Raw genomic sequence first — 14,270 nt, forward strand, 5'->3', positions numbered from 1 at the left:
ACTTCCTGGGCCTGTGGGTCTTATGATCCCTTGGGCCAGGGCTTCACAAGGTGACTGTTTTCCCAGGCCCCAGATTGGGCTGTTGGGGCTGGGCATGGAATATAATCTTTGAAATTGGGCCTCCCTAGATAATCCAGAGCCCCTGAGCTGCATCCTGGACCCAGCCTGGGGGAGGCAGCCCTTACCTGAAAAGATCTGTGGGGGAAGAGGGAGCCCAGGCTTCCACCCCAGGCCACCAAGGGCGGTCCAGGTAGGCCCTGCCCCCTACCCTAGGCCTCCGCCCCTGCCCTTCCTACGCTGTGGGCGGGAGCCCAGGTAGCCCAAACCTGTCAGGCCGGTTTCAGAGCTGTGGAGTGGAGACACAGGGACGAGGCTGGTGAAGGATGCACGGCCTGCCCCCGTGCTCGCCCGCTCACTCCTGAGCCTGAGCTTGTTCCGCTGCCCACCCATCAGACACCATGAGGCGCACACCTGGCCTCCTGGCGCCCCTGCTGGGCCTGGGCCTGGGGCTGGCCCTGAGTCTGCCAGGGCTGGCAGCTGCAGACTGCGGGCCCTTCAGACCAGCTGAGCACCTGGCGTTCGCCCGGGTGGCCAGAGCCCAGTGGCTGGCCCCTCGTGTCCGTGCCCCAGGGCCCCTGGACCTCCTCTATGGCACCGTGCGCCGCTTCCTCTCTGTCGTGCAGCCCAATCCCTTCCCTTCAGGTGAGTGTGTCCCTCCCCTCAGGTGGGCCTCAGCTGGTATTGGGTCCTTAGCCAGATTTCTGTCTCCCTTCCACAGTGGGTGTGCCCACCCTGTCCGGAGACACTTGGGCAGCAGGGACCCTGCATTCCCCACCACCATCTTCCTTTGCAATAGTCCTGGGGCACAGGGGCAGCATCTGGAGAGGGCTCCCAAACCTTCCCGTGTGACCTTGGCCAGACCCCTTTCCCTCTCTGAGCCTCAGCTGCTCTGTCTATAAAGTAAAGGAGTTTGCCTTAGCACTATGTCACATTAGGCCTGGCTCAGACAGTCTCTGAGTCTAGTGGTGCTAGGGGCTGGAGGGCCAGGAGGGGCTGAAGGACCCCTCCCAGGCCTGTCCCTTTCCTCTTGAGGGGAATGACTGCGAGGCTAGGCTCCTCCTCTGCCTCTGCCCAGGCTGCAGAGGGTCCTGTGGGGTCCAGGAGGGGAGTCTGCCGGCCTCCCCTCAGCTGCTCCCTCCTGCAGCAGCACTGAGGCCTGGGCAGGGTATCACAGAGGATAGTGGCACTGCCTTCTCCAAGGGTGGGAGTGGCCCTATCCCAGAGCCCACCTTGGCCTGGCAGTGGGGAGAGGGTGGACACAGGGGCACGGTGGTGGCTGACCCCAAACCCCCAACTTGGCTCTTCCCGGTAGAGTTGGTGAAGACCCTGCTGAATGAGCCCGCCTCGGTGAAGGTGGATGAGGTGAGAACCGAGGGAGGGGCTGGGAGGGAGCACAGCAGGTGGGGGGGGGGGCAGAAAAACCACCACTCAGGGTCCACCAGGGTGGGGGGCTCGAGCATCCTTCCCCCTCCTCCGCGGGCACTACAGTCCCCAGACCCGCACCCAACCATAGCTCTGCCGTTTCCTGGCAGTGGGGTTTGCTGTGAGCTCGAACCTCCTCGAACTTCAGTTTGCTCCTTTGTAAGATGGTAACTGACAGTGAGGACAGGGCCTACCACCTTTGCACCCCCCCCTTTGGGTTTCCCTCTGGCCTCGGGTGGGAGCCATGGCGGCTGGAGGGGACGGCCCCTCATGCCTGGCTGCCCTGCCCAGGTGGTGCGGTACGAGGCAGGCTACGTGCTGTGTGCTGTGATCGCAGGCTTCTACCTCCTGGCAGTGCCCACCGCTGGGCTCTGTTTCTGTTGTTGCCGCTGCCGCCGGCGCCATAGGAGCCACATGAAGACAGAGCACGAGGCGATGGCCTGTGAGCGCGGCACCCTCATGGCCTTCCTGCTGCTGACCACCCTCGTGCTGCTGTGAGGGGCTGCCCAGGGCAGGCGGGAGGGCTGGGCCGTGGCCCGAGGCTCCCATGGGCACCGGACAAGCCCCTTCCTCCGCGCTCCATCCCTGCAGGGCTGGCGTCGTCTGTGCCTTTGTCACCAACCAGAGCATCCACAAACAGATGGGCCCCAGTGTGCAGGCTGTGCCTGAGACCCTGCTCAGCCTCCGGGGCCTGGTCTCTGATGTCCCCCAGGTGAGCACCGAGTATCCCCCTCACACCCGCGTGCCCCTATGAGCACCAGGCTGGGGCAGGACAGAGCAGAGTGGGTCCTCTATAGCCATAGCCGGCAGAGCAGAAAGAGAGCCCCTGCTCCCTACAGCTGGCTGCCCCTGCTGGGGCACCCATGGTGTTCTCAGGATGGATGCCCAGTCCTGGGGTCAGGGAAGGGATGGGAGTCAGGGCTGACGGGTGACAGAGAAGGGCAGCCTCATGCCCCCATGTTTGCCCAGGAGCTGCGGGCTGTGGCACAGCAGTTCTCCCTGCCCCAGGAGCGAGTCTTGAAGGAGCTGGACGGTGAGGGTCACAGCTGGCTGGCAGGGCCCCTGCTCAGGCCAGCTGGTGATGGGGGTGGGGGAGGCTGTCACTGCCTCATCCCACCACTCCACCCGGGCAGGGGTGGGAATGGAGCGCAGCTGGAGAGCAGGCACAGCAGCCTCTGCACAGAGGGTGGAGAAGCCAGCGCCCACCCTGGGGGGCCCAGTGCCTGGCTGGGGAGGCCGGATGGAGGGGTGGGAGCCCCTCCACCCTTGGGGACCATCCCTGCAGACTGCCCTGTGCTCGGCAGGTGTCGGCATGAGCATCGGAAGCACGATCCACACCCAGCTCAGCAGCTCCGTGTACCCGTTGCTGGCCTCAGTGCACAGCCTGGGCCAGGGTGAGCTGGACCAGCGGGCCATGTGGGTGTGGGGCCAGCAGGCATCCCGGGGCAGGCCCACCTCACCCAGCCCTGGATTTCTTGTGCTGCCTCAGCTCCACCATGAGTTCCCCTTTATATTATCCCAGGATCCCCAGTCCTGGCATACTGTGCCTTAATAGCTTAACGTGCCTGGGGCGATTTCCACGGTACCCACAGAGGTCAAGGACTGCAGGTCCCTCTGGCTGGGGGAGGGGGATGGTCTGCCTCCCGCAAAGCCTCTGAGGATGGTGGGTGGTGCTCAGGCCAGATGTGGGTCTATCAGCCCTTCAGGTCACCGTGGACCACCTCCGAGCCCTCAACGACACTACTGCAGAGCTGTGGGCAGCGCAGCAGGACCTGGCGCCAGCTGTCCAGGAGCGCAAGGAACACCTCCTCCACCTGCTGCAGGAGCCCTTGTGCGAGGGGGACTGCGCGGGGGCCCTGAGCCGTGTCAGCGCCCTAGAGCTGGGTGCTGACTTCAGCCAGGTGCAGGCCCAGGACAGAGGCCTCTTAGAGCTGCGCAGGGCAGCTCTGCCACTGCCCTTGGATCCCTGGGCATCTGATGGTCCTGGGGCTTCCAGAGGCAAATTCCTGATCCCCTCCACGGGCTGCCTCTCCCCTGCTCCACGCGCCCATGGCTAGTGATGGTCATCCCGGCAGTGGGTCGCCAGCTCTCATTGGGCCATGCAGTGTGCTGTGAGCTGCACCTGTATTAGCCCCTAATACAGTTCTTGCTGCCCCCTTCCCAGGGTCAGCAAGGGGACTGTGGTGGTCCCGATTTTATACTTGAAGACATAAAGGGTTCAAAGGCTTCTGCCCCGTCCTGCTACAGGAGTCTCCCTCAGGCCTCTCCGTGAACTCTGTCATAACCCCCCACCCTCATTTCAGGTGCCCTCTCTGGACGATGTCTTGCATCAGCTGAAGGGTGTCCCAGAGGCCAACTTCTCCAGCATGGTCCAGGAGGTGAGTGCCCACCTGACTCCTCCCCCAACTGAGGACTCACAGATGAGGCCCTCAGCCTCCCCTTTTTGGAACAGGAACCCAAGACTTGAACCTGGGACTTGGGGACTCACATCCCATATGGCACCTGGGTGGGAGGCATGTGCACCGTCTGGTCTCAGAAGACAGAGCTGGGACCCTCAGAGTGGTGGGGGCTGGGTGGCAAGGGAGTGAGCGCAGGGAGGGCAGACAGGCTCTCCCAGGTGGAGATGGCCGTGGGGGAGGGTGCGGTGTGAGTCAGCGCCTGGGACCTGGGACCTGGAACTGGGGAAATGGTGAGTCAGCTGTGCTGGGTGGCTGGAGTGGAAGGTTCTGGGAGGAAAGAAGAGGGAGCTGGGGCTGGAAGGTGAGGTTGGAGCTGGGCTTTTGGGAGATAGACTCGGCAGTTGTGTGCCAGGTGGCTGAGGATTGACTGCAGTAGTCTAGAAAGAGGGGTGGGTTTAGGAAGGAGGGGTCTGCGAGGAGAATGTTTGGGGAGTGGAGTCAGGCTGGGCCGAGGGTGGGGAGAGGAAGACAGTGACCAAGAGAGCAAAGGGAAGCCTGTTTCCTGAGCTGGGAGCTCCAAGGAGGGATGCCCTCTGTGTGGGCCTGGTGACTGCAGGGTCCCCCAAGAGGGGACACTGGGCAGAGGGTGGGAGGCACAGCTCCACTTGGTTCCCACAGGAGAACAGCACCTTCAATGCCCTCCCGGTCCTGGTTGCCATGCAGATGGCCAACACGGTCACAGGTGAGGCCCGGCCAGGGGCCAGACCAGCTTCCTAGGCGCCACCCCTACCGAGGGTGCTTGTGGGGGAGAGGTTGGGTGGGGGGCAGGAGAAGCCATCCTTCTTGGGTGGGCCCCGGAAGAGAGTAGGTCCCCTCTGTGTGTCCCAGATGTTCTTCCTGCCTGGGCCCTGCCATCTTGCCCCTGGGTCCCTGTGTGCCCTCCTGATCCCACAAGTCCCTGCTGCTTTGGGCAGAGCTGAAGAAGGAAGTGGCCCAGCAGCCCGAAGGGGTGAGGACACTGGCTGAACGGTTCCCGGGCTCGGTGGCAGCTTCCCGCTGGAGCCAGGCGCTTGAGGAGCTGGAAGAGAGCAGCCGCCCCTACCTGCAGGAGGTGCAGAGATATGAGACATACAGGTGCCCGAGATCCCGGGCTGGGGGTGAGATGGGCAGCACAGCCTCTCCTCTGCCCTGAGCGCATTCATAGCCCCCATCAACTCCCGGCTGTACTGAGCCTCTGCCTTATTTAAGCCAAGACCCCTGGCTCCTCAGGCCTCCATGCCCCAGCCTGGCTGTTTGCCTGGGGGACCTGAGCCTGGGGACCCCATAGGAGCACTGGAACCATCTACTGCCTCAGGAAGCATCCACTCCTGCAATTCTAAAACCTCAGCCTTGGGGTTAGAGGCCCCCCAGCCACTAAGTCCATCCGGTGCCAGCTGCCTCCCTCCTCAGTGACCCCCGCACCCTCTCTGCGGCAGGTGGATCATGGGCTGCGTGCTGTGCTCCATAGTCCTGCTGGTAGCAGTCTGTAACCTGCTGGGCCTCCACCTTGGCATCTGGGGGCTGTCTACCAGGGAGGACCCCGGCCACTCGGAAGCCAAGGGCGAGGCTGGAGCTCACTTCCTCATGGCGTAAGCAAGGGCTGGGGAGAGGGGAGGGTCTCTTCCCACTGGCTGGCCAGATTCCTGCCGCACCCCAGTCCTGGGGTGGCTACAGGAGCCGAGGCCTAGGCTGAGCTTTAATGCTGCCTCTGGTGCTGACATACTGGGTGACCCATCTGGGCTTCGGTGTCCTCATCTGTAGGACAATCCCCTCTCTCAATCCAAAGGGGTTGGACTGGAGCAGGAATGGCAGATAAGCAGCACTTCCCCCTCCCCCCCAGTGGCAACTGTAGCACTCAGTGGGCACCTTTTCCCCTGAGTCCAGACACAGCTTCGGGATTCTTCTTAACCCGGCTCCCAGGCCGCCACCCCCACCAATAGGAGGCAGGACCAGAGGTAGAATCTCTTTGCCATCCTAGGCTAGATAGTCTTTAAGACCAGGGCTGCCACGTACAGTTGTGCAGGCTGTTCACTACACAAGGGTACCTGGCCAAAGGGGTGAGTAGGGGCTGAAATCCACCCCATGTTTCATTCTCCAAGCTTCACAGCCTGGCGTGGGGCTGTGGCCACCTCACAAAGAAGCCCTGCAAGTCAGTGGCACCATGGACTTCAGTGGTCTAAGGAGCTTTATCACTCAGACCCACCTGGGTGCTGCCCCTGCTGGTGGGTCATGCCTGCCCATGCCAGGTGACCCTTGTGAGGGCTGGGTTCTATAGCAGGTCACTTCCATGGGCCCCAGGCCCAGAAGTGAGCAGTCCTTCCTCTTCAAACAATACAGCTGTCCTCTCTTCTAGGCTGTCAGAGCCCCCTAGGGCACCAGCGACAAGGTGGGATACGGCAGGGATGAGGGGACAGTCCAGACTTCTGCATTGTCCCTCTTGCCTCTGAGCTCCTCTTCCCTAAAGGCTCTGCCTGAGCCACCTGGCTGACCATGTGGGCCTGGGACACGGGTGGGGCAGAGGTTGTGGTCCAGGGCAGCCGGTCACCGCTCTCCCTCCGCCCGTCTCTCTCTCCTCCAGAGGTGTGAGCTTCAGCTTCATCTTCGCTGCCCCACTCATCCTGCTCATCTTCACCACCTTCTTGGTGGGTGGCAACATGCAGACGCTGGTGTGCCGGAGCTGGCAGAGCGGAGAACTCTATGAGGTGGGCCTGTCCCCACTCCAGGGACGTGTGGGCAGAGCAAAAGGGTTGTAAGGACGTGTGAGCCAGAGGGGGCTGGGGAGGGTAGGAACAGAAAACCACCACTGGATGGGGGCAGAGAGAGAGAGTGTGTCCATGAGTCCCTGGGATGCTGCCCAGGCCCCAGGGCGGGGACCCTGAGGATTACACCCAGACCCGAGGCCCTCTCCTCTCCTGACACTGAGTCTGGGAGCCGGAACCCTGGTGCCAGGTGTGCTTCCAGCAGGTGAGCGGAGCCGCTGGCCTGGGTACTCTGCCAACCACCCCTCCTGGAGACCCACAGGAGAGTCCTTGTAAGGAGTTAGGGCTCAGGGGTAACTGGAGTTATAGGTCAGGTTTGGGCTGGAGTCATGGGGTGTTTCCCACCCCTGGTCTCTGCTGTGCCAGCGTGGCATGGGGTAGGGCCCGGTGGGACCTGCGAGGCCTTGCACCTGCCCTGCTCTGTGCCCCATTTCTTTCTGCCCATCCCCAGTTTGCAGATACCCCAGGGAACTTGCCCCCGTCTATGAACCTGTCCCACCTTCTTGGTCTGAAGAAAAACATCAGCATCCACCTGGCCTATCAGTGAGTGGGTAGTCTGGGCTGGGACTGGGGAGTGAGGAGGGGTGGCAGAGGTGGTGTCCCTGTCGTTAGGGTGACGCCAGCCCCCACCTGCCATCCCTCGTCGCCCATCCTCAATGCCCATCGTGCCTCCCCAGGCAGTGCAAGGAAGGGGCTGTGCTCTGGAGAGTCCTGCAGCTCAATGACTCCTACAACCTGGAGCAGCACCTGGATATCAGCCAGGTAAGAGAATCTTCTAGAAGGCAGTGAGGAGCCCTCCTGCACACTCCTCTCCTCTGGTCTTGCCTCTGCAGAGGCACCATCTCTTTGAACCCGAGAAGTCTCCTTGAGCAATTGAGGTGCCTCAGGGCAGAGGCCCAGCTACTAGCCCAGGGGAAGGTGCCAGGTGTGGGCGTGGGTGCGTGAGTACCTGGAGGCTGTGGCCAGCTCTGAGCACAGCTGATGTGATGGCAGGACAGGATGGTGGCAGTGAGCAAGTAGACTCAGGAGTGGTTGTATTCTGAGGACAGGCATTGGTTGGGATACTCCAGTCGGGAAGAGGAGGCTGGGGAGGGGGCAGCAATGGAAGGTCGTGATGAGGCTGGGTGACCCTGCTGGAGGGGCCACCACAGGCTTTTTGCGCAGCTCACACAGCGGTAGGTGGCAGAATTCTACCCCAAGCCCCACTCCTGAGCCTCTTCTTGTAACCACTGGGTTTTCCTGGAACTTCGTGTGTAGAATGGGAGACACTTGCTGATGCTGGCAAGAGACAGTTCTAGAACATAGGAAAGGAAGGGCTACTTCACAACAGGGCCATACTTTGAGAATGTGGTTCTCCTAGAGGTGTACGGAAGCCATAAAACATTCCTTCCTTTCCTCTCCCCATGCAGAAGGGAGGTGGGAGGAGCGGCGCCTTGATTTCCAGGGCCCCCGGGAGCCATTGCTAAGCACATCCGGGGGAAACCCACTACACACACTCCCTGCCTGCTCCTGATTCTGCACTGTCCTGAAAACCCCTCCAACTCCTCTGGGATCCACCACCCAGTCTCAGCCCACAAGGTGGCACAGGCAAGTGGGCCAGTCCCAATCCCATGCCTTAAAGTGTGTACCCAGGGGCAGCTGGCTTAATGCCTCAGCTCACGCCTCCTTCAGTGTCTTCAACCAGACGGGAAGCCCATGGAGCTGGCGCTATCTCAGTGCTAGGCCAGAGACACCACCCTGGATGAAGTTGGCTGGGGAGGGCTGCAGCAGGGCCCAGGCAGAGCAGCCCCCATGTCCCACTGGCTGGAAGTCCCAGCTCTTAGGTGGAGGGCTCTCTGTCCTGGTCCTGGGAGGGGCTCAGATGGACTGGGCAGTCCTCAGGGCTATCTGGCAACATACCAAATGTGACCTTAAGGATCTTTGTCCTCATTCCTAGGAACTCCTTGGAATGTGTTGTTTTTAAAAAAGAGGAACCAAAAAAAAAAAAAAAAAAAGAATCTTCATTCTCAAAGGAGACAGTAATGAGCTGATTATGTGAAGACAGGTGTGGTTTCCAGGGCACCACGAGGGCACTGCCACCTTCCCACATCCTCCATACCTGTCACTAATGCCTGAAATGCTGCTCTGAGACCCCACCCCCAAGAGGGTTAGGCCCTTCTGCCCCTGGCGAAGGCAGCCTGGCTGGAAGGGGAGAGGTGAACAGAGCAGGGCCCTGGTCTCTACTTGCGGTCTAACCTCAGGCAAGTGGACACTCCTCTGTGACCTCAGTTTCTCAGCTATGAAACACTAGGGCTGAATTTTATGGCCCCCAAATCTCTTCCAGCAATGGTAGGAAAATGCCAAGGGTCTTTCCTTGCATTCGTTCATGCATTCATTCACAAGCTGACTGTATGCCTCCCACACCACATGTGCCTCTGCTCTACATGCTGGGGGCTTCGGGCGGAGTAGGCAGGCAAGCTCTGCTCTCATGGCGCTATGGCCATGAACAAGTACCCAAAAAGATAAGGCAATGCCGGAGCAGCAGGTGCTCTGAGGGTCTTGACGCAGATAATGCAATAAACAGGGTCCGGGAAAGCTGTTCTGTGTCAGGTGACCAGGGAAGGTGTGTGTAGCAGCCCAGGAGCCAGATAGCTGCTGGAGGAAGGCTGGGTCTTAGCGGTTTGGGGTGGGGGAAGACGGGCCTCCTGGGAGCCTATCTGGGGCTGGGGCTGTGTCCAGGGTAGAGGCTGGAGATCCAGGAGGAGGGCCCTGCCAGCCCGGTGACCCCTCCCTAGGGGAGCATCTCTGGCAACATGGCTCAGCACTGGGCTGACCCCCACCCCTACCCTCCCAGTACACTCACAAGCTGCAACAAAAGCTGGGGAGCCTCAAAATGGACATGCAGAACGTGGACCTGCTGAGCCCAGTCGCCCACCAGGACCTGAAGGCCCTGCAGAGCAGTGGGCTGGAGCGTGTCCGCTACTCCGACTTCCTCGCTCAGGTCAGCAGTGGGCACCTCAGGCACCCCAGACAGATGGCAACGGAACAGAGGGCCCACAGAGGGGCTGGGCAGGCGCCACGCCTTGTCCCAGCTCTTGACCTTCCTTCAACTCCTCCATATGTGTCCTGGGGCCCATCCTAGTACCGCCACCCCAGGCCACGCGGGAATGGATGCCCTTTCTCTTGCCCCAACGGCATGTGTCGCTGTTCATGGTCCTGAACCCACTGTTGTGAACGCTGGTGGGAAGTCGCCTCTTGCTTGAGTTACAGCCGAGAGCACCTCATTTGTTGTCAGTTCTATGTCACTGGGAAAATGTCTGAAATGCTTCACAGTTCCAGGTCAAACCCACTGTGACTGGTGTGTCACAATAGACTTCATTGGTGTGGGTTACCTTTGACAAGACTGGGAATCCAGAAGCTGCAGGCAGGTAGCAGGGGCACTGGGGGTGTGGGGTCAGCTCTCTTGTCCTATCCTGTCCACCCGCAGATCCAGAAGCCAGTGGTGAAGACCGACCTGGAGCAGCTGGCTCAGCAATTGGACGGGCTGGTCCATGCCCAAGTGAGGAGGGAGAGAAACCCCCTGGGCAGTGGGAGTCAGAGGGACACTCGGGAGGCAGGACAGTGTGGCAGCGCTTGGATTGGGAAGGAGGTCAGAGCAAAGGCAGGGGCTTGAGGACCCCACCAGTGAAGCCTGAGGCTCCTAACCTCCTCACTGGGCCTGAGGGTTGTGCAGCATTAGTTCTGACTCGAGCTTGGCCACCAGCTATCTGTGTGGCCTTGGGCAAGTCTCTTCACGTGCAAAGTGGACTATCTGTGTCAATCAGATGAATAACTGGTCTGACCTCATACAGTTGGGCAAAGGTTTCTAAGTGCACGCTGCCGGCAGAATTTGCTGGAACAAGTGCTGTGAAGACATTGCAGTCAATCAGATTTCATGACAGTTGCCCTTCAGGGGAAACAAATAACACTTTGTATTTACAAATATTTAGAATTTCAGAAGTTCTTTTTGAGACATCTCAGATCCACAACCCCATATGGTGGGTAGAGCAAGGAACATTCCTCCACTTCAGCAGATGCCACTGCAGCTCAGACAGGTTTTGCAGCTGACTTAGGGGCACCCAGAAAGCCAGGGCAGACCTAGAACTTGGGCTGGGGCCCCTCAAACCCAGGGCAGGCCATGGAGCTTAAGGAGCCTCGGTTTTCTGCATCAGCCCAGCTTGCTACCTCCTCCCAGTGAGTCACGTTGAAAGGCTGGGTGAAGGTACGCTGCCCAGCCTGTCGTGTCCTGGGCACGGGCCTTCTGATCTCTGTCTTTCCCCAGCGCAATCATACACTGCAGCAGCAGCTGCAAGAGGAGGCCCAGAGGCTCAGAAACCTCCACCAGGAGAAGGTCGTCCCCCAGCAGAGCCTCGTGGTAAGTTGAGAAGTGCAGGGGGACTGGGGTCTGCGAGCAGGGTGGGTGGGGAGAGGACAATCAAAGAAGATTGGGGTGCTGGGAACCACGCCCCACCCCACCCCTTCCCCTAACCATCCCTGGTCTCTTCACAGGCGAAGCTCAACCTCAGTGTCAGGGCCCTGGAGTCCTCTGCCCCAGCTCTCCAGGTGGCTGCTGGGGGTGAAGTGGGTGGGCCCAGAGGGAGGGAGGAGTGCCTGGGACCTTGCCAGCTCTGCCAGGTCCCAGTGGAGTTTGAGGGTGGGGATGGGTGGGCAGAGCCTTGAGGACCACCACCTTTGGTCTACCCCTCTCCCCCACTAAGGTGAGTGTGTTGTGTGTTCTACGCTGAATTAATGAATGGATGAATGCATGAGTGGCCACTCCCCAACCCCGCAGGGCCTTGAGTTGAGACTCTCCTCCCCTGCAGCTGGAGACCTCAGACATCCTAGGCAATGTCACTTACCTACAAAGAGAGCTGCCTGCCTGGGCCACCCAGATCCTGAGGAATGTGAGTGGGGGACAGGGCAGGGCCAGGGGGCTTCCACCCCAGGCTTCTTCTCAGCCCCATCCCCTCACTGTGGCTCCTTGGGAAGCTTGGCCTGTCCTTGTGTTGCCAAGAATGGTGAGGGGCGGGGGCCTGCTGGTTCGTGGTACCCCTGCAGCCCAGGATCCCCTCTTTCCTGCAGGTGAGTGAGTGTTTCCTGACCCGGGAGATGGGTTACTTCTCCCAGTACGTGGCCTGGGTGAGAGAGGAGGTGAGTGGGGCCTCAGAGCATGACCCATCACTGCCCCAGGGACCAGCTGTTCACTCCTACCTGCCCACAGAATCCTCTGGGGGTGCCCCAGGCCTTCAGGATTGAACCCAAACTCCCAAACCTGGTGTCTGTACCCTGCTTGTTGGCAGGGCTCTGCCGCAGCCGTTCCCTAGGCCTGAGTCCGAGCCAGGCTGGTGTGGCTCTCCAGAACATGCTGCCACACCTGGCCTTCATGCCTGCCTGGGGCCAGCCCCTTCCCAGCTTGTCCATGGCCAGCCCACAAAGCCCACCTCCCCCTGAGGACCCTTGCTCACCACAGCCTGTGCCAGCTGTCTGGACCCCACGCTGGGATGGCAGGGATCTGGCTTAACCCCGAATGTGTCTGTGAGTGTATGTGTATGTGTGTGCATGTGTATGCATATGAACACGTGAGGACATGCATGTGCGTGCACACGTGTCACCTCCCTGGTGACAGTGTGACTTAAACCACAGCACTGAGCACACAGTAGGGCCTTATTCCAGGCTGGCAAATATATGAAAAGGGAAGGCATTGAGCAAGAAGCCTACATGAGTGTCCCCAACTCTGTGTGACCTGCATCCATGTGTGTATACGTACCTGCCTCTCTGTGTCTATGTACAAGTGTGTGGTGGCCCCAGCTGGGCCCTGGGCCTATATGTGTCCCTATCAACCTCTCTCTCTGAACACGGGGCGTACACCTGTGGGTCTGGGTGTTTCCACATACACCTCTGCATGTTGGACCACAGGTCACCCAGCGCATTGCCACCTGCCAGCCCCTCTCTGGAGCCCTGGACAATGGCCGTGTGATCCTGTGTGACATGATAGTGGACCCCTGGGTGAGTGTCCCCTGCTCGTCAAGGCTTGTAGACATTGGGTCCCATGGAAGGGCCCTGCTGACACAGCCCCCACCCAGGCCTGTGCTCAGCCCTTCCCATTGACTGGGAGTGAGCTGGCTTCTCGCCCCTTCCAGAATGCCTTCTGGTTCTGCCTGGCGTGGTGCACCTTCTTCCTGATCCCCAGCATCATCTTTGCTGTCAAGACCGCCAAATACTTTCGTCCTATCTGGAAACGCCTCAGGTGAGGGGCTGCCAGGACTACAGGGCACATCAGAGGCCGAGAAAGGCGTCCTCCCTGCTGCTGGGCCCTGGCCCCATGTCACACACACCACCTCCTGTGTCCTCCCAGGCAGAGGAGGCTCATGCCCTAGTCCTGGAGAGCCACACACTCTGAGGAGCTCCAAGGCTGGAAGTTCTCCCATATGTCTGCTCCATATCCTGCTTGCTGCAATACATCCACCCAAGCTCAGCTTCTTGGGACTCTTCCCATCCCCTGGAGGGCTTCTGAGGAAAGAGCATCAGGGCTCCGGGCTTGTCCCTGTGTCGGGGCTGAGGGTCTGTGTGGGGCTCACTCTCTTTCTACAACGCTGCAGCTCCACCAGCTCTGAGGAGACTCAGCTCTTCCACATCCCCCGGGTCACCTCCCTGCAGCTGTAGGACCCAGTGGGTGAGTTTCCCCACACCCCTGTAACTCCTGAGTGCCGGGGGCTGAAGAGGTGAGGAAGGGAGGGGCTGGGATCTGGGGTCTCCAGGGCCTAGGAGGGCAAGAAGGTTTGGGGACTTGGCGGGGTCTGGGTATTGAGTGTGGCCCATCCAGCAGCAGCACTGACAGCTCTGCTCTCCTTCCCTCCTCCTTACCTGTTTCCTTCTTAATCCATAACAGAGCCAGGTGATCCTTGCGGCTGCCTGTCCCCCTCCAACTCGGGGGCACCAGAGGACTTCTGCAGCGCTTGCCCCAGAGCCCAGGCATCCAGGCCTGGACCATCCCCGACTCCAGCTTACCTGGCCCCATCTTGCCTGTTCCTTTCCTGCCCCCTTTCTGCTCATGACCCTCCTTCCTTCATTCTCAAAATCTCACTTGACTTCTGCTGAGCTACAGAGCTGACAGCTTCTTCCAAGTGTCCATCCCTTACCCTCCTTGCTGAGATATGTCATCGCCAGAAAGAGCCTGTCCTTCACCTATCGAACCCCCTCACCCCCATTGCCCCCCTCCCCACCCCATGCCTCCCCTTGCCCCTCTCTAGCTCCTGCACCTGTCCCTCATCTGGCCTCCCCACTGCCTCGACTGCCCTCCCGTGCCCTCCCCAGCCCTTGCTTCTGATTTCCAGGGAAGTCCTTTCCCCACTCTGTCCCCACTTCGCCTTATCCCCACTACTACCTGCTGGTCCCAGGGATCCCTCCTGCCTAGCCAAACTAATAAGGTGAAGCCACCAAGCAGGCAGGGGCCACCATGGTCAGGTCTGGCCTGTCTACGGGCTGCGTCTCATGGCCAGCCAAGCCCTTTACTGCCCCAGGGCCTAGGACCTTCTGCAGGGCTCAGCCTGGATTTATTGGCCCCCAGTGGGGT

The 14,270-nt window shown here is 60.4% G+C and overlaps 1 protein-coding gene across 1 annotated transcript; it reads left to right on the top strand.

Moving 5' to 3' along the window:
• The first annotated feature begins 339 nt into the window (after positions 1 to 339).
• PROM2 (prominin 2) lies at positions 340 to 13,887 on the top strand. The gene is made up of 24 exons (XM_012786877.2): positions 340 to 702; positions 1,373 to 1,422; positions 1,774 to 1,976; positions 2,074 to 2,194; positions 2,452 to 2,515; positions 2,787 to 2,876; positions 3,181 to 3,383; positions 3,786 to 3,860; positions 4,560 to 4,623; positions 4,856 to 5,015; positions 5,357 to 5,509; positions 6,499 to 6,622; positions 7,131 to 7,222; positions 7,357 to 7,441; positions 9,513 to 9,659; positions 10,146 to 10,217; positions 10,980 to 11,072; positions 11,207 to 11,260; positions 11,521 to 11,601; positions 11,780 to 11,848; positions 12,614 to 12,703; positions 12,838 to 12,944; positions 13,297 to 13,370; positions 13,587 to 13,887. The coding sequence occupies exons 1-23, from the start codon at positions 459 to 461 to the stop codon at positions 13,358 to 13,360; spliced, it is 2,505 nt and encodes an 834-aa protein (XP_012642331.1). The 5' UTR covers positions 340 to 458; the 3' UTR covers positions 13,361 to 13,370; positions 13,587 to 13,887.
• Positions 13,888 to 14,270: the final 383 nt, after the last annotated feature.

The sequence above is a fragment of the Microcebus murinus genome, chromosome 3 (genome assembly GCF_040939455.1).
Source record: "Microcebus murinus isolate Inina chromosome 3, M.murinus_Inina_mat1.0, whole genome shotgun sequence".
NCBI classification, from domain to species: Eukaryota; Metazoa; Chordata; class Mammalia; order Primates; family Cheirogaleidae; genus Microcebus; species Microcebus murinus.